This window comes from Mesoplodon densirostris, chromosome 5 (assembly GCF_025265405.1).
Source record: "Mesoplodon densirostris isolate mMesDen1 chromosome 5, mMesDen1 primary haplotype, whole genome shotgun sequence".
In the NCBI taxonomy this organism is placed as follows: domain Eukaryota; kingdom Metazoa; phylum Chordata; class Mammalia; order Artiodactyla; family Ziphiidae; genus Mesoplodon; species Mesoplodon densirostris.
Genome location: NC_082665.1, coordinates 60,284,560 through 60,305,413, shown reverse-complemented (window position 1 = coordinate 60,305,413; position 20,854 = coordinate 60,284,560). Strand labels below are relative to the sequence as shown.

The window sequence follows — 20,854 nt, the reverse complement described above, 5'->3', positions numbered from 1 at the left end:
CTGAACTTCGCTGTTGAAGGTCTGAGAAAGGGATGTGAGGACTCAAAAAATTAGAGATAAAGGTTGTCCTGCACAAATTCAAGGCTCAACCCTGAGTCTTCCTCAATCCCCTGAAACTGAAATGAATCACTGTTCACCTGAGCTCCCACGAAAATCTGTTTATATCTCTATTAGGCAACTCATGGGTCTGACTGACTTGCTTTATGGCTAACATGTAAATGCAGTCCACCTTCTCCATCAGACTAAGAGATCCTCAGCAGGACGGACTAGGTCTTACTGTGCTGCTGGAAATTCTAAACACTCCCCAATTCGCAGGACAGCAATCTCCAAAACACCCAGATATTGAACTCAGGAGAATGGTTGGTTTGCTGGTTCCCTAGTGGGACTCATGAATCGCCAGCCTGCTGGCTAGCCCTATGGATTTTGGACCTACCAGCCTCCACAATCATGTGAGTCAATTCTTTTTTTTTTTTTTTGTGGTACACGGGCCTCTCACTGTTGTGGAGCACAGGCTCAGCGGCCATGGCTCACGGGCCCAGCCGCTCCACGGCATGTGGGATCTTCCCAGACCGGGGCACGAACCCATGTCCCCTGCATCGGCAGGCGGACTCTCAACCACTGCGCTACCAGGGAGGCCCGAGCCAATTCTTTAAAATGAATCTTTCTCTCCCTTTCTTTTTGCCTTTCTCTACTCCTCTTTCTCTCTCTCTCTCCCCGTATGTGTGTGTGTGTATAATTATATATATGTTCTCCATAAAATTATGTGTGTTTATGTAATTATGTATGTGTGTATATATGTGTGTGTGTATATACACATACATGCATTTTATATATATATGTAGAGAGAGAGAGAGAGGGGGGGAGAGAGATTGGCTCTTCTTCTCTGGAGAACCCTGACTAAAAACAAGGATAAAGGAAGCTAGAAATTTTTTTTTTTAATGTCGACAGCAATCCTTAGTGGCCTATTCTAATTCAGGGTCACAGCACAGAAGACCTTAAGGAAGTGTCTGATGGGAATCAGAGCTGGGGAGGTGAGTAAGAAGAGTCATGGCTTCTGTCTGTGCAACTCACAAGGCCAAGGGCCAGGGTCGGCCCATCCTGCCAGGGCAAACGAGCACTGTCTCCTTGGAACAATAAGCAGCAGTGAACCAACACAAGCATAAACGGGCAGCTCTGTGGGCTACACTGACCACATACATGCAGTGACACCATGGGCTGCTCTCAGAGGTGGCGGGGCGGTGGGAACCCAGGTTGGAGAACATGTGTGTAGGGGAAGCTAAGAAATTCACAGGAAATGGGTTTGTTCTCTCTTCCTGATAAGCCAGTCCTCTCTCTTAGCTCTGGCTGTGATGGAAGCTTTGCCACTCCTGGGCTCTGTCGTCCCGGGGCTGCTCCCAGAGTGGAGTTGGGCAGCACAGGGTTGGGCACAGGCCTCAGAGCCTTCTGCAAGAGGACACTCCACACGTATGTGCTGACCAAATGGGTGAGTGAATGAAGTCTGGAATTCATAAAATGCCTCCAAATATTCCTATCGTATACTCTCTCATTTGATTCTCTAAAAAACAAAACAAAACCATAAGATGGACGATGTAATCATTACTGTGCTCATTTCACAGTTGTGGCAATCTGAGAAATCAAGTGACTTGCCCAAAGCCACATTGACTCTAAGTGGCAGAGTTAAAACTTAAAAAAAAAAAAAAAAGAAGAAGAAAAAAAGATCCTCGGTTCAAGTTGCTTGTTTTTTCCATTACACCAGTTTGGCTCTTCATTTCACTCATGGGTTAAATTATGGTAACAAAGGGCCCCTGTCCCCTTCTGACCTTTCCTCAAAGGCACAGAGTCATGGACGCAGCTGCCTAAGGGGAACTCCTTCCTTTCCTGTCAGCTGTCTTGCCTCTGATCTCTCATGCCAGAGAAGGATAATTCAGGAGTACGTGACTGGTCCTAGGGTTTAAAGACCTTAGGGAGGGGTTACAGATCGGCTGTCAATTAAACCAGCACCAGCATAAGACTTCACATTAGCCTGAGGACTAAACTCCCCAGATATAGAATTACTACCCAGTTACCGCCTATTTTATTTCCAACTATGACTAGGACCTAGGGATTATAGGATAACTGGGAGAATTAACTGAAAAGATAGAAAGAAGGTAAAAATGAAGAATTATTAGGAGTTTATCTGAATGGTAGATGGCTAGTGGTAAGGGGTTGGAAACAGCTTTCACGCTGCGTGCCAGCTCTGAACTGGTTGTGATTACGTGCTGTGCTGTGTGGAAAGCAACGCTAAGGATGCCTCGGGGTCCAGGAACAAGGAATGTGGTGTCCACGGGCAACATCCGCTGTTGGTTCAGGCGTACAGAGTGGTTGGCACCCGGGTGTAAAGCTTGTGAAAAGAGAGGTAAGAGGAAGAGAGGTAAGAAAGGAGAGCAAAGCATTTCAAAAAGAATTAGACAAGGTGGTCTGAAGAGAGGCATTAGCAGCAAGAGAGATTCACCACAAAGAAACCTTAAGTGAAAAGGGAAAAATAATCTCCACAGAAGAGAGTGGGAAGGGCACCTCCACAGAGAGTAAGAAAAGCAGTTCTCCACACAGCCAGGACCACCTGGAGGAGAGGGTGGGAGTGCACAGGTGAGACTTCAGGTGGTCCCATTTTACCTGAAGAACACAGGCTGATGTCACCAGGCAGGGGTAAAGTACAAGTGCACCCCCTGGCATCAGAGTAAAAGTGGTCTGGACCAGGGAAGTTCTGCTAGCAGCCTCCTCCACATCCCTGAATCCGCAAGCCAGGTCTCAGCCCCCATCACTGCAAGCCCCATCACTGCAAGCCCCCATCACTGCAAGCCCCATCACTGCAAGCCCCCATCACTGCAAGCCCCATCACTGCAAGCCCCATCACTGCAAGCCCCCATCACTGAAAGCCCCATCACTGCAAGCCCCATCACTGCAAGCCCCCATCACTGCAAGCCCCCATCACTGCAAGCCCCCATCACTGCAAGCCCCATCACTGAAAGCCCCCATCACTGAAAGCCCCCATCACTGAAAGACCCCATCACTGAAAGCCACCAGTGATCTCTAGGGGTTCACGGAGATGCAGGAGGCAGCGCCCTGCCACGGAGGCCCAACAGCAAGTGCCCTGCCTGAGGATGAACATCTGAATGCACTGGGGAGAGGCCGGAGGAGAAGGAAGCCTGAAACACCAAGTGTGGGTGTGCGTGCGTGCGTGCGTGCGCCAGCACACCGCTGCCGGTCTCGCCTCTGAATGCAGAACGTGCCTTCGATAATCCCTTCTGCCACTCGGCCTCCCTCGCACACCAGCCACCCAGCAAAACACAGCCCCCATTCTGCTCAGGAATGTGCTCTGGGAAACTTAATCTAGCTGCTGAGTCTGGGCCAAATCCCCCACGGCATTAACCCAAGGACAGCACCCCTCTCTCCCGCCTTCCCACCACCCCGTCACTGCCTCCTCCAAGTTTGGGAGGCTGTAGTTCCAGTCCACCAACTCCCTCTCCCCAGGACCCAGACCCTCCAAGCCCGCTCTCCCCATTTCCAGCACTTCTCCATCCATCTTCTGGTCAGGCCCAAACATTTCTCTTCTGATTCATGCCTACATGACACGCCAATGGCTCTTGGTTTTCAAACAAGACTCGCCTCAGCTTCTGCACAAGCCCCCTCTTCTCTCACTGCGCCTTCTTGGGTTGCAACCAAACCATTCCCTTTGTGCTCACTGCCAACTGCAGATCCCTTTGAACACCAGAGAAAGAAGCGGCCAGGAATTTTTTAAAAATAAAGGCTATAAATTGTCTCTCCTCACACAGATTCACCTTGAAGTAGAAGGAGGGCTCCAAAATAAATCTTCCACTCTCCAGCTCTCCTGTTCTCCAGACAATGAGAGGTTCAGGCTGGCTCATGATTAGGCCAAGTTAGGGAGTCTCCCAAGTCTTCACAGACGAGGGCTGACCATTTGCAGGTGAGCAAACCTCCTGGAGGAGCGGCGTTGCTAAAGGCACAAAGGCTGCTAAAAGGCACCTCTCCTTTGTAATAACGAACAACAGGCAAGGACCCGATTGCCCAGCCCTAGGAAGAGCGTTCAGGACACTGTGGTAGAGCCACTCTGGGATGTTCTAGGGCCATGAGCAACTGTGCTCCTGCTCTGGAGGGGGATGGGGGACAGATTAACTAGAAGCGTGCCAGAGCGGTGGTTACACGGTACGTACACGTGAAAAACACATTGGGCTGTTCACTTAACATTCGTGCATTTTGTGTACTTTACTGGATGCATTTTATACTCAATAAAAAAGAAAAAGTAAATACGGTCCTATGGCCAATGGAAAACGCTTGTCATACGATGTCAAAGGGGAGAGAATAAGGACAGACACTGTATATTCAGTAGTGTAAAAATACAGGTAGGGATGAAAACCAGAAGGGTGTACTCCAAAATGATGATGGTGGTGGTATGAGGATGGTGGGGAGACATTATGTTCCACATATTCTAAACTTTCTAGAGAGTCAATTGAATTATAATTTAAAAATCTACAAGAGAAGTATGATGGTAAGAAGTGTAGCTCTGGCCTCAGCCCTTCTTGTTATGACGAGATGACCCCTGTCACCCTCCTCACCCAGCTCTCCCAGCACCCTCCCCCAGCCCACCAGCACACCTGGGGGGGGGCCCAGCAGGTGGCCCAGGGCCTGCCTGCCTCACTAAACCCAAACCCGAACCCTAAGCCTGCTCCCCAGAGGCCTGGCACTCAGATTCAGTGAGTGCTGCTGCGGCCAGAGGCAAAGTGGCTCCAAGATGCAGCCCAGGCTTGGCCTTCCCCACTAGGGAGGTAGCTAGGGACCCACCCTGTCTTCCGGCCTCCTCTGAGAAGAGGGCAGGGCTGCTAAACGGGCTCCTCAGGAAACAGGAGTACCGTTGCCAGCCTCGTTCTAGTCTCTATTCTCCCACGGGAGTGAAGTCCCTCTAGGGATCTGGAAACCAGAGGGCGGGGCGGGGTCTTTTCTCCCCTGCTTTTCTACTCCCCCTTCTCTCACCACTTTCTCCCCAGGACTCACGCCTCACACCTCAGGGACCCCAGCCGACGCTTAAGGAGCATCTTAGAAGCTTGGCTGCCTTAGGTGTGACCTGTAACATAAGGACCACCAACCTCCTGGAACCACATGGTCCAGGAGATTGATAACGATGGTGACACGGAAGCAGGGCTGTCCAGGATAAAGAGGCACAGCTAAGTCGTGAAGGAACAAGCTCAGGAGACCTTCTCAAAGGTTAAGCCCAAACACCATGGAACTCTCAACAAGGTCCCCTGTTTCCTAGGCTTCAGCCACCAGGAAGGGGAGGTTAATTCTTAATACTGTTGACCTTGAACAACATGGGTTTGAACTGCGTGGGTCCACGTGGCTGGAGATCTTTTCCCCCACAGTAAATACTATGGCACCGCATGCCCCGAGGTTGGTTGGACCTGCGGATGCAGAGGACCCCTTATGAGTTATATGCCAATTCTCGAGTGCCCAGAGGGTCGGCGACCCTCACCCTGAATTGTTCAAGGGCCAAGTGAATGTCCTGGCTATAGACTCCACGTATAAGAGCAGGTGTTGCGGCTGCGCTTCCAAAATAAGCCTTTGGAAGTTTATTTAACCAGTCAAGTCTCATTTCCCGTACATACCATGGGTAGAAAATCAGGTAATGTGTGTGCTGAGCTTGGGCACAATAGTGTATCCAAGTGGTCATTACATATAAGAGTAGCACGAAGTCTTCTCCCGGCACCCTCCTTGGACCAAAGTGTTGCCTCACTTCTTCCTCTCCACCCTCCGTCCCACAGTTCCCTTTTCATTGTGCTCCACTATTTCTGTTTCAGGAATTTAGACTATGCCTGCCCCGCAGAGAGGCAGGAGGCCAAGGGGGAACGGGCGGGCTCTGTTCGGACCACACGTGGCCCTGTACATGCTCTGACTGCAGCTGCTTCGAGGATGGGGGGCGGGGGGCACAACAACATTGAAGACCACAGGGCGACCAAGTAGAAAGGCACGGCGTGGCCCAGCTCTGGGGCCCACAGAAACAGCTCAACCATGTCAAGTTTCCTTCTTTCTAGACGCTCACTCCAGACACTGCCTCTACTCAGAGAGCACAAAGGTCCCCAGCCACTGGAGATTACTGGGCAGCCACCACTCTCTGATTGGAAACGTCAGCTGGCAAGGCCCCTTTTATGGCGGGACTGATGACAGGGGGTTTGATTGGGGTGGGGGACAGAGAGAGGATGGGAGGGTGCAGAGAGGAGCAGTACTCACTAGCTAGTGTCACGGTGGCTGGTACGCTGGCCACAGCCCCTGCAGGCATCCGGGCCACACACTGGTACCGTCCCACAGTGTGGTTGTTGAGGGCAGTGATGACGAGGGTCCCGCGGGTGATGAGGACGCCCAGGGCATCGTCCGAGCCATTCAGCTCCTTCCCGTTCAGGCGCCAGGTGGTGTTCATCCAGGGGGGCTCCACCACGCAGCCCAAGATCACGGTTCCTCCGAGCTTCTGGACGGTGGAAGAAGGCTGGACAGTGACCTGAGGAACCTCGTCTGGAGGAAGAACAGGGATGCAGCGATGAACTGACACCCCCAAGAAACCAACAGCATGACATGCTCAGAAGCACAGCACCCAGGCAGCCTTTCAGAGTTGAGCAACCCAGAGAGGAGTTGACTTTTCTTTGAAGAACTCTGCTGACCTCGGGTCCATTTCCCCAACCTGGCCTTTTCCCCAGAAAGTAGACCGGAGTGGCAGTGTGGTATGAAAGCAAGAGCTCAGGCTTTGGACCTGAACAGGAGCTGCGTCTGAATCCCAGTGCCACTGCTTCTGAGCCAGGGAACTTTAGCCTTTTGGGGTCTCAGTTTCTTATCTGTAAAATGGGACTAATAATATTTGTCTCACAGAGTCGCTGGGAAGCTGACAAACAATGCATGTAAACTGCCTGCTGTAATGCCATATAGTAAGTGCTCAATAAAAGGTAGTTCAGTCATTATCGTTACTTCCTCTAGTATAAGTTTCAAATGATTAAAATATCAAAATACAACCAATATGATGTTATTGAGATCATTTCTCATCTTGTATTATTGAGCGTGTCCCTGAAGGTCAGTGGGAAGGAAATGCTCTTTGAAATCCAGGAGGAAGGAGGCCTTTTTAGAGGGTCCTTGTAGAATGCTTGATGCTTCCCTCTGACACTAGGGGCAAAGTGTTCTTCCCAGAAGGGCCACTGAGAAGGCAAGGAAAACACTCACTCAGGTTTGCGAAGCAGCCCGCCATGGCCAAGAGGAGGCAAGCAAGTGTGACCTCGGACCTCTTTCCTCTCTGCGTTATCATCATCCCACGCGGCATGGTGTGTCAACGTCCCGTAAGCCAAAGGAGTCACTCAAAGAGGTACCGCAATCCCCTGCTACACTCTGTGGTGAAAAAGAGAGAGAAACGGCTGTGGTAAGAATGCCTGGGGCACCCCTGTGGTAGCCATGGGGCCTGGCTTTGTCCCCATGCCCCCTGCTTCCATCACACAGGTGGTAACATTCAAAGTCTTGACCTGGCCGGCTGTTGGAAGACTAAAGGACACTCTCATGCCATTTCTCATCTAACATAAGCTGCTTCTAAGTTGCCCCTTTGAGCTAGAAGGGGATGTCATGGTAAGAAGGCCAGAGCCTTGCCCAGTGCACCCACAGCAACAAGGACAGGAGAGCCCAGGACATGGAGAGGCGGAGACCGGCCGCCACGTCCCAGGCTCAGGGCAGTGAGTAGCCAGCACAGATGCTGGAAAGGATGCAGTTATCTTTACCATTTGCTTGCAGGAGGCCAGGTGCCCAGGGCTACGTGGCACACCATGCTGCTAGTTTAGACTACGGTGCACAGTGCTGTCATAGTCCACTGAATGCATGCTTCATCCCTCATTTAGGGGATGTTACTAATTAATGAATCCTAAAGTCTCAGAGGCTCATGAAAGATCTCCTGTTTTGACTCACCCCAGCCCTTCACCTACCTCCTTGTCAACATTCTTTGATTTCCTGGAACCTACCAACCCTCCTCAGCTTGTCTAACCTCTGCAACTCCAGACACAAACACAGACAAAAGTCACACTCAGCCAAGGCCCCTCTTCTCTCCGTCCCCTAGGGCTGAAATTCTGGTATTTTCCATCTCTACAAAATCTGTACTTTTTTTTAAATAGACAATTTCATTTTTATCTTGGTCTTCTGCCAGATCATTTTTTTCCCCCAGAGGCTCTCCTTTATATGCATTCTTTTTGACCCTGAGTCCTAATCAAATTATTTTAAATTTTAGTGACATAAAATTTTCACATAGTGAAACACACACATCTTGAGAGTATAATCATAAATGTGCATATGCCTAATACATTTTTTTAAATGACAGAATTAAAGTGGAACACTAGGCAGTTTTATAGTCATAGTGGCAATTGTTACACTCCCCTCGTAGTGACTGACAGAACAGTTAGACGAAAAATTGTAGGGATATGGAAGATCTGAACAACAATGTCAACCTTCTTGATCTAACTGACATTCATTAATCATTAGAGCCAACAACAGTATTCTTTTTTTTTTTTTTTGTGGTACGCGGGCCTCTCACTGTTGTGTCCTCTCCCGTTGCGGAGCACAGGCTCCGGACGCGCAGGCTCAGCGGCCATGGCTCACGGGCCCAGCCGCTCCGCGGCATGTGGGATCTTCCCGGACCGGGGCACGAACCCGTGTCCCCTGCATCGGCAGGCCGACTCTCAACCACTGCGCCACCAGGGAAGCCCACACAGTATTATTTCTTTATGCCTCATTTAAGCTACGGTGTTTAAGATTCATCAAAATCACAAAGAGGCAAATGTACACACACTTCTGTCACAGCCGAAACCCAGATCTTGCCTCTGTGTTTTCACTGCTGTACCTATAGAACATGAGACCAATGAGGAAGGTGTGCCCACGCCCTGCTAGGCAGGGAGACAGTAGGGTGAGATTCAGGTACCTGAAGGCGGCATCACAGTGACCCAGGCAGTGGGTGCATATTCCTGGATCGTGCACATGGGCGATATTAATAGTTATTTCCAGGAGGGTGACGTATACTCAAAATGCAAACACTTTTGGACCAGTTTATCTAAACCAGCGACTCTTTCAAAAACTTATAGTCATCACTGAAGAATCATAGGAGGCAGTTAAGCTGCCCAGCTGACAGCTGTACGCTCTCCAGTCTCTGGAGTTCTGGCTACTTGTATGGTCTGTTGTAAGAGCCGGTCTTGGGCCTCTCAACTCCCGTGGCTCCTTTCACAGAGGACTGAAGGCTGGGCTTCGAGGGTCTTGCTCTGTGCTAGGGAGTGCTTGAGATCTGCCTAAACCTCTCCGTTCTCCAAGCTCCTCTGGCTTTTCACCTAGCTACTTAGAGAGTTAAGAGGGCTACGCTGCTTTGCCAAACAAGCACCCCTCCAAACCAGATCTAGGGCCCGGCCCCACACTGATGTTCGGAACGGTTTCTAGGGCAGAGTCCTTTCCCCTTGATTTTTAATCCTTCCCTTTGCCTCGTGTCTTCAACATCAGAGGACCTCCACTCTTCTGGGGAAGAACAAGGGGACATGTTCTAAAAGAGGTTTGAAAGAAAAATTTTAAGCTTTTCCTGACAAGTTTTTCCCTCTTGGGGTAGCGAGAGCTTTTGCTCCTTTCCAGACAATCCAGGAAATCAAAGGGTCGTGTTATTAGCAAAGTGAAATTAAGGGAAGCTGCAAAGGATGTGAGTATGGCAGGGCAGGGCAGCCGTGCTGGGAGGGAGGGCACGCCTGTTACCACGATAGGTATCTTGCTAAGCTCTTTGCACAAGGTATTCTTTTAATCTTCAGAACAACTCTACACGATGGGGACTATTATCCCCACTTTACAGGTGAGGAAATTGAGTTCCACAGGGTAAGTAACTAGCCCGAGGTCATATGACTGTAGGCCTGGAATGAAACCCAGGTTGGGCTCATTCCAAAGTTCTGTGCTTTTCACCACAGAAGTAGCCTTTTCATGTTTTTCTTCTACCAGCCCTCTGCACCAAGTGGGCGCTTGGCGAACAGAGTTGGAATAGGGTGACGTGGAACAATGAGGAATTTTCACAGTGGTTTCTTAATCACTGTTCATTAAGGAAACGTTCATTAATATAGTTCCAGACGAACAGCAAAAAGCAAGCCTTTGGTGTCCCCTCCATCGTCCAGATACTAGCTTTAATTCTCTACTTTCCCCCAATGAAATAGCGTGTTTATCTAGAACACTGCATGAATGACCGGTTACAGGATTTTAGGGAACTTGCTTGCTCATGACTTGCTCCTCTTTCCCCAACTCCTTGAGGAGATTGCCCACAGCTGCTCTACCCCCGCCCCAAGAAAGGAAGAAGGAAGGAAAGGAAGGCAGCAGGGAGACGGAATGAATACAAAGTAATAAAGGGCAGAGAGAAGACAAGCAGACAAAGAGGGACAGGAGGGCTGTTTCTTATCCCAGCACACAGGGGCCACCGAGGTGTCTGGGTTGTCAAGTCGACAAAGGTTTTACTGAGGAAATTCAGCCCAGACCCCCTCCTGCTTAACGAGGACCAGCCAAACAATTCCTGTTACTTCTGCACCCTGGGTAATTTATAAGGTTCAAAATGGAAACAGACCCCACTGCTGCTGCCAGCTACCATCCCGCTTTTAAAGGAGAAAAAAAATGTAGCTGAGGAGGGAGAGGGAGTGAGGAAGCAGGTGTCCAAAGAGGGAGAAAGGAGTTAACTCATGAAGTCCCACAACAGAGCTGTAAGCAGATACCACTCAGAGAGCCCAAAGCAGGACACATGGGGTCTCCGTCACGGCAAAGCAGAACCGTGGCAAAAATACAGAGGTGGGGGGATCACCGTAGCTATGATGCATCTTATTTAGCAGCTGGGGAAACTGAGCTGCTTCCTGGAGGAAGTTACCTCGTGAGCTTGGTCTAGAAAAATAGTTCCAAAAATGCAGGTTTCTGAGAACATTTTTTTAATAATAAAAAAAGGCAAGTAGGGCTTAATTGGAGTACCTAACTGCAGTGTAACTTTGTCCCACTGTGAAATGAACAAGGTACAATTTCAAAATTGGGTGAAGGCAACAGTAAGGCCTGTTATTTTTCTTGGCAATGCAAGGTAGGTCTATATCCTTATTTTTTTCTGCATATTCTCAGAAAAAGAGATCAAGAAAAAAAAATCAAAAGCAGAGAGAAGGGAAAACGAATTCTTGACATGAATTCCTCATTGAGACCTAGGTACTTTCTATTTTTAAGGGTTACTTGGACACAAAAAATAAAAGAAAATGCATCTGAGAAGTTGAACTGCTGACATACATGTTCCCACTGAAATAATCTCCAAGCAGACGGTTTTAAAACTTTCCAAAAACAACAGCAGCAGAATACACGTCTAAGGTTGAGACCAAGCACTAGAAATTACAGCCTTAGAGTATTTATTTTGCGAGAGAAAATTACAAACAACTGAGAGTCGATCATCAGCAGGAGTAGGCTAGCTCCACCTTCTCCCGAGAGGGAGGCAAGGGCACCCGAGGCCACATCTCATCCCCTGATCACCCAGGCCACTACAGCTCCCTAAGACAGAAGCCTCCACGGTCTAAAATGCCAAACACACCCTGTGGATGTCCTATGACCACTAACAAGATGAGCTACACAGAAGAGCATGTAATCTAGCAGGTAGCACAGAGGGTCTTTCTTAAAAACATTCTTCCAGGGGCAAGAACGAGATCCAACAAAATTCTTGTTCCACTGGCTGAGAGGGGCTGGCTAGGTGAAAAAAGGAATATTTCTGACCCCAAGTTACATGGTTTTTCACATGTTCCCAATTCTGGGGAGTAAGACTGGCCTTTTCCAAGGCAGAGAGAAGTTTTTCCCCCGAGAAGGTGATGCCAAGTGACTGGAGGGGGAGGGCTGGCAGCCCTCTGGCCTCAAGAAAGAGGGTGGTCCTCCTGCACAGAGGACTGACATTGGGGGAAATCTTGGGCCAACAAATGAATTTAATTCTCAGCTGAATATGTGGGTTTAGACAGATCTAGGAGAAGGATGTAAGAAAGGGCATTTTTTTTTTCTAATGTAAAAAGTTTTTACCCCCAGACGTAATTAAAGGGAAACATTTTAAATCAGGAGGGACCTCAGAAAAATGAATAGCTTTGGATAACACCTAACAGGTACCTAGTATTATAAATGAGGAAAGCAAGGTGCAGAGAGGCTGAGTGATTTGCAGAAGGTCTCCCAGTGAAGAGGGATCCAGGGCTACAAGTCAGGTCTCCTGACTCTTAGTCTGGTTCTCTTTCCACTACCCTGACACTGTCTCCCAGAAGATTGTTTCTGGGTCATATTAACCAACTGCTTAAAACTGCTTTTAGAACTAAATTTAGAATGTCCTTAAATTTACTTCCTTAGGCATAAAAATGTCACCTGGATCATTATCTATAACAGTAACTTTCTGTGTGGTCATTTTCATTCTTTTACCATTTAGATTCTAATCTAGAAGAATCTCTTACTGTTCTTTACGTGAACGTCTTCGATAAAATTTTCTGCAATGATGAAAATGTTCTATATTTGCACTGTCCAAGATGCTAGGTAGCCGCTAGCACTTGTGGCAATTAAATACTTAAAGTGTGGCTAATATAACTAAGGAATTGAATTTTTAATTTTAAGTTAGCCAACAAGGGCTAGTGGTTACCACATTAGGCAATACAGTTCAAGATTAATATCTGGAACATCTACCCAGACCACTCTGACATTACACAGGGGAGAACAACAATGGTTTGATGGTCTTAAGTATGAGCCATGCTCTAGCCAGCCTCTAAATATATTTCTAGCCTATTCCTTATCCAAAGTTTGTGTATGTTTTCTATTAAAAAACTATGTGTAGGGGACCTCCCTGGTGGCTCAGTGGTTAAGAATCTGCCTGCCAATGCAGGGGACACAGGTTCGATTCCTGGTCCAGGAAGATCCCATGTGCCTCAGAGCAACTAAGCCTGTGTGCCACAACTACTGAGCCTGTGTTCTAGAGCCCATGAGCCACAACTACTGAGCCCACGTTCCACAACTACTGAAGCCCGCGCGCCTAGAGCCTGTGCACTGCAATGAGAAGCACATGTGCCGCAACGAAGAGTAGCCCCCACTCGCAGCAACTAGAGAAAGCCCGCGCTCAGCAATGAAGACCCAACGCAGCCAAAAATAAATAAAATGAAAAAGAAAACCCAAAACAGTGTGTATTGTGATTTTATTATTATTATTATTATTGGGAAGAAAAAATATCACTGTGATCTACCATATAGAAGACAGTATGCAAGGCACTGTACTAGAAGATGGATCCTGTCCTGAGAAGCTTAAAACAAAGCTTGGAACGTAAGTCAGCCAGTGCTCAGCAAATATCCATAAGCTCCCCACTTCCCAGCCTGCTCTGCAGTTGGCTTAGGGCCAGGTGACAAGTGCCGGCCAATGACATGTAAGTGAACATGTTCTGGGTCACTTCCAGACCAAGACAGTTAAGAGAATTGGGGGGCTGTTTCTCCCTCCTCCCACTGCCAGTGGGCCACATCCCATGTTTCACAAGGCAAAGCTACGAGATGGAAGAAGACAGCACAATCTATGACAGGAGAAGAAATAAATCTTTGTTGCATAAAACCACTGAGGTTTTGAAATTACTCTCATCTAACAACTTTAGCATTCTTTACTCTAGAACCTTAATTGATATCAATTTAGTCACAAATGAGAAGTGGAAAACGAGCAGAGGGGGGAGAGCATTTTCAACTTCAGGCCTTCAGGAAAGAGTTTTCTGGATAAGTGGGTTTGAAACTGGGCCTTCTGGAATACGTGCACGTGTAAGAGCCGGAGGGCGCTACAGAGGGTGACGCTGACCTGGTGGGAAAGTTCTGTATGGAAGGTGGTACATCAAGCAGATGCTTATCTTGAAAGTGGTCTCCTAACCTTTCTGATTTTGCTCTCTCATGAGAAAAATACTCTGGGCAAATCTCCCAGAATATCCTAATACATGCATATTTATTTATAAATTAAATGCACATACTGCCAAACTAAAATTTAAGAGTAGGTAGAAGTGAAACCACATTTTAATGACTTGTTAATCACGACTGTTTTATAATATCATGAAGCTAATATCTTAAAGGCAGAAAGCCTATTTAGGATCAGATTCATCACTAATGATATGGATGTAATCTCTTTCAAATGGTCTGCTTGAATGTTAATTAATTTGTTCACTTCTCATCAGATGTGATTCCATTATTATTGTTTCTACCTCCTAATGGGACTTGAAAAGGGTCAGCTCTGCTGTTTTCATCCTGTTTGCATGTGCCGGATTATCAGCACGCTCTTCAACCCAATTTCTTTGCAGCAAACTTTTTAAGCTACTTGTCCTTTTGTGAGAGTTAATTTAGTTAAAACTAAATAACATAATCTATAAATCCACTTAACAGAGAACAAGAAAACTGGGGAGTGAATGATCAAGCGAGTGAGGTCCCCACTGTCAAGCCCTCCGAGAAATGCAGATCTCTCTGTTGCAACACGTCATTGCCCGACATACAGACTAAAGACTGTCAATCCCAGTATTAAATATTAGGAAAGCTGAATTTCTTTCCTATTCCTTTTGTAGATAGAAATAAACCATAAGAGAATCTCTAATATTTTCTTCCACTGCCCCAATGGAATATCTTATATTTCCCCTTTGGAGCCCCCAGTTTGGAGACCATTCTAGAGGAATGAAAAGAGACAAGGGAGGAAACTGAGATTGGTTTATGCCTGGAAGACTAGGACAAAGAGTGTGAAATTAACACCATAGACACAGGGGAACTATTGGTGGTTTGAGAAGGGAATATATAAGCAAAGACGCATTCTGGGGAGATTAGCTAAACCTGGGCTAATTCACACTGAACCGCACATTTATAACAAGCTGCTTAACAACATGGGCAGAGCTTATTTCTTCTCAGGTAGGTCAACTCCTTTACCATCCAGGCAAGGGGAAAGGAAAAGTCTGGACACAGCATCTTAACTCTGGGGAGGAATCCCCCCAGACAGAAGCCCCCTCTGCCTTCGAGTAAAGAGAAGGTCTGGTCTCTTGATTTGCCCACTAGACAAATCTAATCCTCTCCCCCACCTCCATCACTTGAGGAAAAAGTTACCAGGGAGTCCTATTTCTTCGTCATATCTACCTCTTCCTGAAAATGGCCTCATCTCCTTAAAGAGGTTTTTTTTTTTTTTTAATCTACCTTTAAAGAGAGAAAGGTGAGAAAAAAAAACCCCACAAACCTTGTTGCTGAAATGGCAAAAAGAGAGAAAAGAAAAACCACTTCCTTTCTTCTACACTCGTTTCTCAATCCCCCCACCACTATTCCATATAAATTCAACTTGACAACCCCGCTAATTGGATAAACGCAGCTTCTACACTCCTAGAAGGCCATTCCCTTTTCTTTTTTTTTTTGTCTTTGGAGGGCTCAAAACAGGGTGATTGTGCTGTTCTTTAACACGAATTCCATCTGCTTTATTTCTCTCTCCCCATTCAGCGCTCCTCTTGAATATTTATGAGGACTTCCCCCCTTCCCTGCCCCCCTCTACCGCCTTCCTCCGCGACCCCCCTCCCCTCTCCTCTCCCTTCTCTCAGAGCAGCACAAAAACCTTCCAAATGGCCCCCCCTCCTTGCTTTAGATAAACACAGGCAGTGTCAAGTGTGAGGAGTAGGGGGAGGTGGGGAGGAGGCTCAACTGCCAGTCACGCCCCCGGCCTTCAATGAGGCCCAGGGGCCTCCCCTAATCTGCTGCATGCCTGCCATATGGGGGCTGTGTTGCCCGGGGAAACACTAACAGGCAGAACGGAGCTTAATAGAGTCCATATTCATTGTAATGCAGTGAGATAGCTCGAGGCACCGCTGCCTCTTCGGTCCAGTTTCATTCTTCTGTTGCCTTCTTTCTTTCTGTTTTTCCTCTCTTTTCTTTACTTCTTCTTTTTAAAAGGACCAGGTCCCTAGAGAGCTCTAATCTGGAGAAGTCTGGGCGGGCAGAAAGGCAGGACTGTGGGGTAAGGAGTGAGGAAGGTGAGGTGATGCTGAGACGGGGCCTTGGAGTTGGCGGGGAGAGGTGAGCAGTGGGAACTTCGTGGGCAGCACAGTGGGGAGAGAGCAGCACAGCACCTGCGCGGGGGCCGGGGCACGTGGTGCCGCAGGTGTGCGCGGTCCATCGGGGCCTTGGCGCACACAAGCCTTCAGAGCTATTCAGCCTGCTATGCCTAGATATCCCAACCCCTACCTACCTACCCCCAACACCCACCCCAGCCAATTGAAGGGCATTCAAGCCAGCAACACCTACCTCCCGGAGGTGTCAGGCCTGCGGTCAATTCCTAGCTCCCCACAGTTGCATGGAAAAAGTCACAGGTTTTGCAACGAGATGAAACTACTTTAGAAATAAATCCCTGTAGGGCAGAGGACCCACCAGCCTGCCAAGCTGGGGCCCCTTCTCCTCGGGCTGCTCTACCACAGCCAAACTAAGGGCATAGGGGGCTTCTCTGAGTTGCTGGAGTGGGTTGTCTAGCAGAGGAAGCCTTGTCATGAATATATATGATGGAAGTGAGACTTAGGGCTCCCTGAGGTCAGAGGTGGTCTTTCCCCAGGGCCAAAAAGGGAAGGAGGGGAGAGACGTGGGGAGGGAACACAGTACATTTCTCCCAACTTCTCAGAAAAAATAAAATTGGTAACCAAGCTATGAGAGAATTCCTAAAGAATCATCAGCTTTGTAAGTTGTGAAACATAGTTTTTTGTTCTGCGACTAAAAAAAAATCACAAGTTTAAAAATCAAGACAGAAGATAAAAAACGAAGAAAAACTATAAAAACGTTCACATACTCTCCTACAGTTGAAACTTTAATCCCGTGGTCTGGTACACAGGAAGAGCTCAGTAAATGGTTGCTGAAGGAATGAACCATGTACACGCTCCTATAGTTGTTCTGTTGCTGACCAAGAACTTGAAACTCCTTACCCAATTGACAACTACAATCAGGGTTCTGGTGGGTGACAATGGCTTCAACAGAAGCAAAATGCTGCTGCACCTTTGCTAGGAATGCCCCTGCCAGAGGGATGCTAGCGCCTATTACACGGGCCTTTTGCCTCGCCCAGTGCCAGAGTCAGGCAGGCTAGGTCAGATAAAACTGCTCAAACTGAGGCAGATTCTGGTGCTTGCTGTGGTTTGTTTTTTGCTCTATTTTTGCTCAAACTTGCTCTATTCTACTTTCCTTGCTCTTACCCGACTGAAATGCATCTTGAACCTGTGGTTTCCTAAGCTCAACCCCCGGGGCAGGAGGGGAGGGGGTGGGGGCGGGCAAGACTGTAGGAGAGTATATAAAAGTGCTCATAATTTTTCTTTGCTTTTATCCTGATTTTAAGGCCCTATATCCCAGCAACCCTTCAGGAAAGGCTACAGTGGATATTTTGAGAGCCAGGTACAATTTCAATCCCTAGTTCTAAAACCAAAATAGCATTTGGGTACCTGAAACACTACCCAGAAGTCTATCTCAGCGTCATATCCATTTACATCTATTAGGGAACCACAAAGGTCTGAAGACCCCAAACCAGAATAGGTGAAGACACACAACTGACCAGGGCCTAACAGGACTCTGGACACTTACGCTCCCTGCAGAGCAGGTTTCCCCTCCAACTTCTGTGTTTGTATCGAGCCCTAGCCCCGGTCGTTCTGACCCCACATGTTGCGTGTGTTACCAAGAAGTGTGTGGGCTCACCTGGGGGAAGACCACGAAGGAGCAAGTGGGAACACCTGGGGCTCTGGTACAAACTAGTGCTGGAGCACTCTGGGAGCTCAGCAGAGCAGCCAAGCTCTTCCCAGCCCTCCCGGCAGTGAGCACTTTGGTCAGTAATCTCACCACGGATACGTGTGATGTGGCGACGGCCGGAACGGCAGCTCTGAAGGAAAGCAGGGACAGCTTCTCTGGTCGAGACCAAATACCTGCTTTTCATTTCACTGCTCAGAGGACACCCACTAATGACCTGCTTCTACACAGACTCAAACCCATCTACTCGTGCCCGGTCTTCCCTAAAACTATGTAAAGATTCACCATCCACTCAGCTGCCCAACCTGGGGCTCATCCTTGTCTCCTGGCTGCCTCTGATTCTCCACCCCAGTATCTGATTTGTTGTGTGGACTCAAACTCTGGCCGGAGCAACCAGAGAAACACAATGCAAGCCACATATAGTGTTGAAAGTTTTCTAGTAGTCGCACTGAAAAATCAAGTGGAAATCATTTTAATAATATCTTTTTTAACACAATATATCAAAAAATACTATCATTTCAACATATACTCTATATAAAAATCATTAATAAAGCTTTATATTTTGTTTTATACTAGGTCTCCTAAATCTAGTATGTATTTTCTATTTACTACACATCCCGGCACAGACTAGCCACAGTTCAGGCGCTCAATAGCCACATGTGTTAGTGGCTACTGTATCAGACGGTGCATGTTGAGGGCCTTCAAACTGGCCCGCTGATTCTCCTCTCCCCAACTAATAAGCCTCCACATTGTCACCTACCTTCTTTCTAGAATATCAAGCTCAACCGAACAGTAAAGATGACAAATGAGCAGCTACCATTCACTGAGCAATGCCTCCTATAGGCCAGAATCCATAATTTGCCTAATTTGATATAATTCTCACAATGGCCCTGTAAGGTAGATATACGACCAACCTATTTTATAAATGAGGAAATTAAAGCTCAGAGTGATTAAATATTGTGTCCAAGATCACACAGATGGTAAACCACAGAGTCAGGATTTGAACGCGGTCTGGCTGACGCTAAAAACCTTGGCTCTTTTCACTCTACCACACTGCTATAAGTTGTGGCAGAAAAATCAATGGACTATTATGCAGCCATTAAAAGTAATAATTAGAAAGAGCAAGCAGCAACATGAAAAATGTTTAAAGGATATTAAGGAAAAAAGCAGATCGCATTTTGTAAAAAGCATGTAAACAGTTGGGTAAGGCCTGGAAGGAAATAGGAAACAAATAAGAGCAGCTGATTTGAAAATGTGAAGGAATTAGGAGTGATTGTTTTCCCCTTTTGAGGTCAGTTAAAAACAAACAAGCAAAGGAGCTAATAGACTCACCTTTGATAGCTCCCCAAACAAGTATGATTAAATAAGGTTCAAACTTCTTCACACAACTTTCCAGGCTCTGTATTAACTGGGCTGCAGCCAACCTTCCCCTTGTTTTCCTCCCACGAGCCCTAAGTCCCGGGCAAGCTGCTTTTTCACACCTTCCTTCTCCCAGAACTATCTTCTGCTTCTCCCTTTCTTATCCTTCTAAACTTACCTCCAGTGTCACTGTATAGTGTCTCCAGTGATTATTCCTCATCCCACTTTCCACAGCACTGTGCACACCTACTGCAACATTTCCACGATGATTTATGCCTGTCTATAATATGCCTCTTTTCCCAGACTCTAAACTTCCTGAAGGCAAGGAGGCGTCCACTTCATCTCAGTAACCCTAGCACCTAGAAAAGTCAATGTCTGCTGAACTGAAGGGTCTATTTGGATTAGAAATTTGGGATTGGGAAGGAATGTTACTCTGACCCATGGACCTATAAGAGGAACGCACGCAGACACACTTATCGGTGGTGGAACCAAAGGGTTTTTCTAGGAGGAAATGACTAACTGTGGCCTTTATTTTTCAAACCCAAATGGCCCTTACATGAGTTAGCAGCCCTTGGGGAAGGCCAAGCTGCCTGACAGAAGTCAGTGCCTCTGCAGATGCTCCTATGGCTTGAGGTTTCATTCAAGAACCTTTTTTTGTTTTCCTTCTTGTCTCTTCTCCCAAAACAAACACCCAAATAAGCTTGAGACTTCAGGCTTCCTGCAGCCACTGAACTGCAGGGAACCTCATCTAGGATGATACCGTGATTGGCTATCATCTAGCCAGCGACAGTATGGCCCTGAGCTTGAGGCCAGGGTGGAAGGAGGCAGGCAGAGAGGGATGGGAGAAGGAGAAAGAAGAAAGCTGTAAGTGAGAAAGAGGACAAGTTCAGGCCTGAAGAGAGAGCGTGGGGAGGGGAGTAGGGACGAGAGCACTAAATATGCCAAGCGCCTACTCTGTGCCGAGCCCAGGGCTGGGGGTGGACGCACATGGTCCACTTTTCATCATCACAGCCCAGGGAGTGTTACTGTCCCCTTTACAGATGGGGAAAGAGGTTATTAAAACACTTGGTGATGCTTTAGCACGTAAGGATTTTAGGGCTCATCTCAAACTTGTGTTACAGACATAGCTTGTCCACTAAGTGACAACCCTGCAGCTCTGCAGGATCAGGCACTGAAATACGTGAGCCTTGGGTTTGGATAAGGGCTCTGCCACCTCTACCTTTGGTAGAAGGTGACTTTGGGTAAATTACTTAGTCTTTGACCCTCGGTTTACTCTCTGTGAAAATGCGAATGATAATACCCCCTTTGCTGAGCTGCTAATAAGAGTTAAGGAGGGCTTCCCTGGTGGCGCAGTGGTTGAGAGTCCGCCTGCCGATGCAGGGGACGCAGGTTCGTGCCCCGGTCCGGGAGGATCCCACATGCCGCGGAGCGGCTAGGCCCGTGAGCCGTGGCCGCTGAGCCTGCGCGTCCGGAGCCTGTGCTCCGCCACGGGAGAGGCCACAACAGTGAGAGGCCCGCGTACCGCGAAAAAAAAAAAAAAAAAAGAGTTAAGGGGATTACGTGTGAAGGCAGCCTGGCACATAGCAGTGAGGGGGGACAGGTGTCGTGGAACTTTTCTACTGAAAGCCGTTCACTGGAGGTCTAATTTCATACTGTGGCACTGGTGGGCTTTGAGATTCATGTCCTTTAAG

General features: G+C 47.7%; 1 protein-coding gene across 5 annotated transcripts in view; it reads right to left on the bottom strand.

Annotated features, from left to right (window-relative positions):
• BOC (BOC cell adhesion associated, oncogene regulated) overlaps positions 1-20,854 on the bottom strand; it is a 79,471-nt gene that overhangs the window by 34,639 nt on the left and 23,978 nt on the right. For all 5 annotated transcript variants that reach the window (XM_060098944.1, XM_060098948.1, XM_060098946.1 and 2 more), the window contains 2 exons: positions 7,255-7,416; positions 6,280-6,558 (listed from right to left, as the gene is read on the bottom strand). In XM_060098944.1, the coding sequence (XP_059954927.1) occupies positions 6,280-6,558; positions 7,255-7,351 (376 nt within the window). In that variant the 5' untranslated portion in view covers positions 7,352-7,416. The remainder of the gene's footprint in view (positions 1-6,279; positions 6,559-7,254; positions 7,417-20,854) is intronic.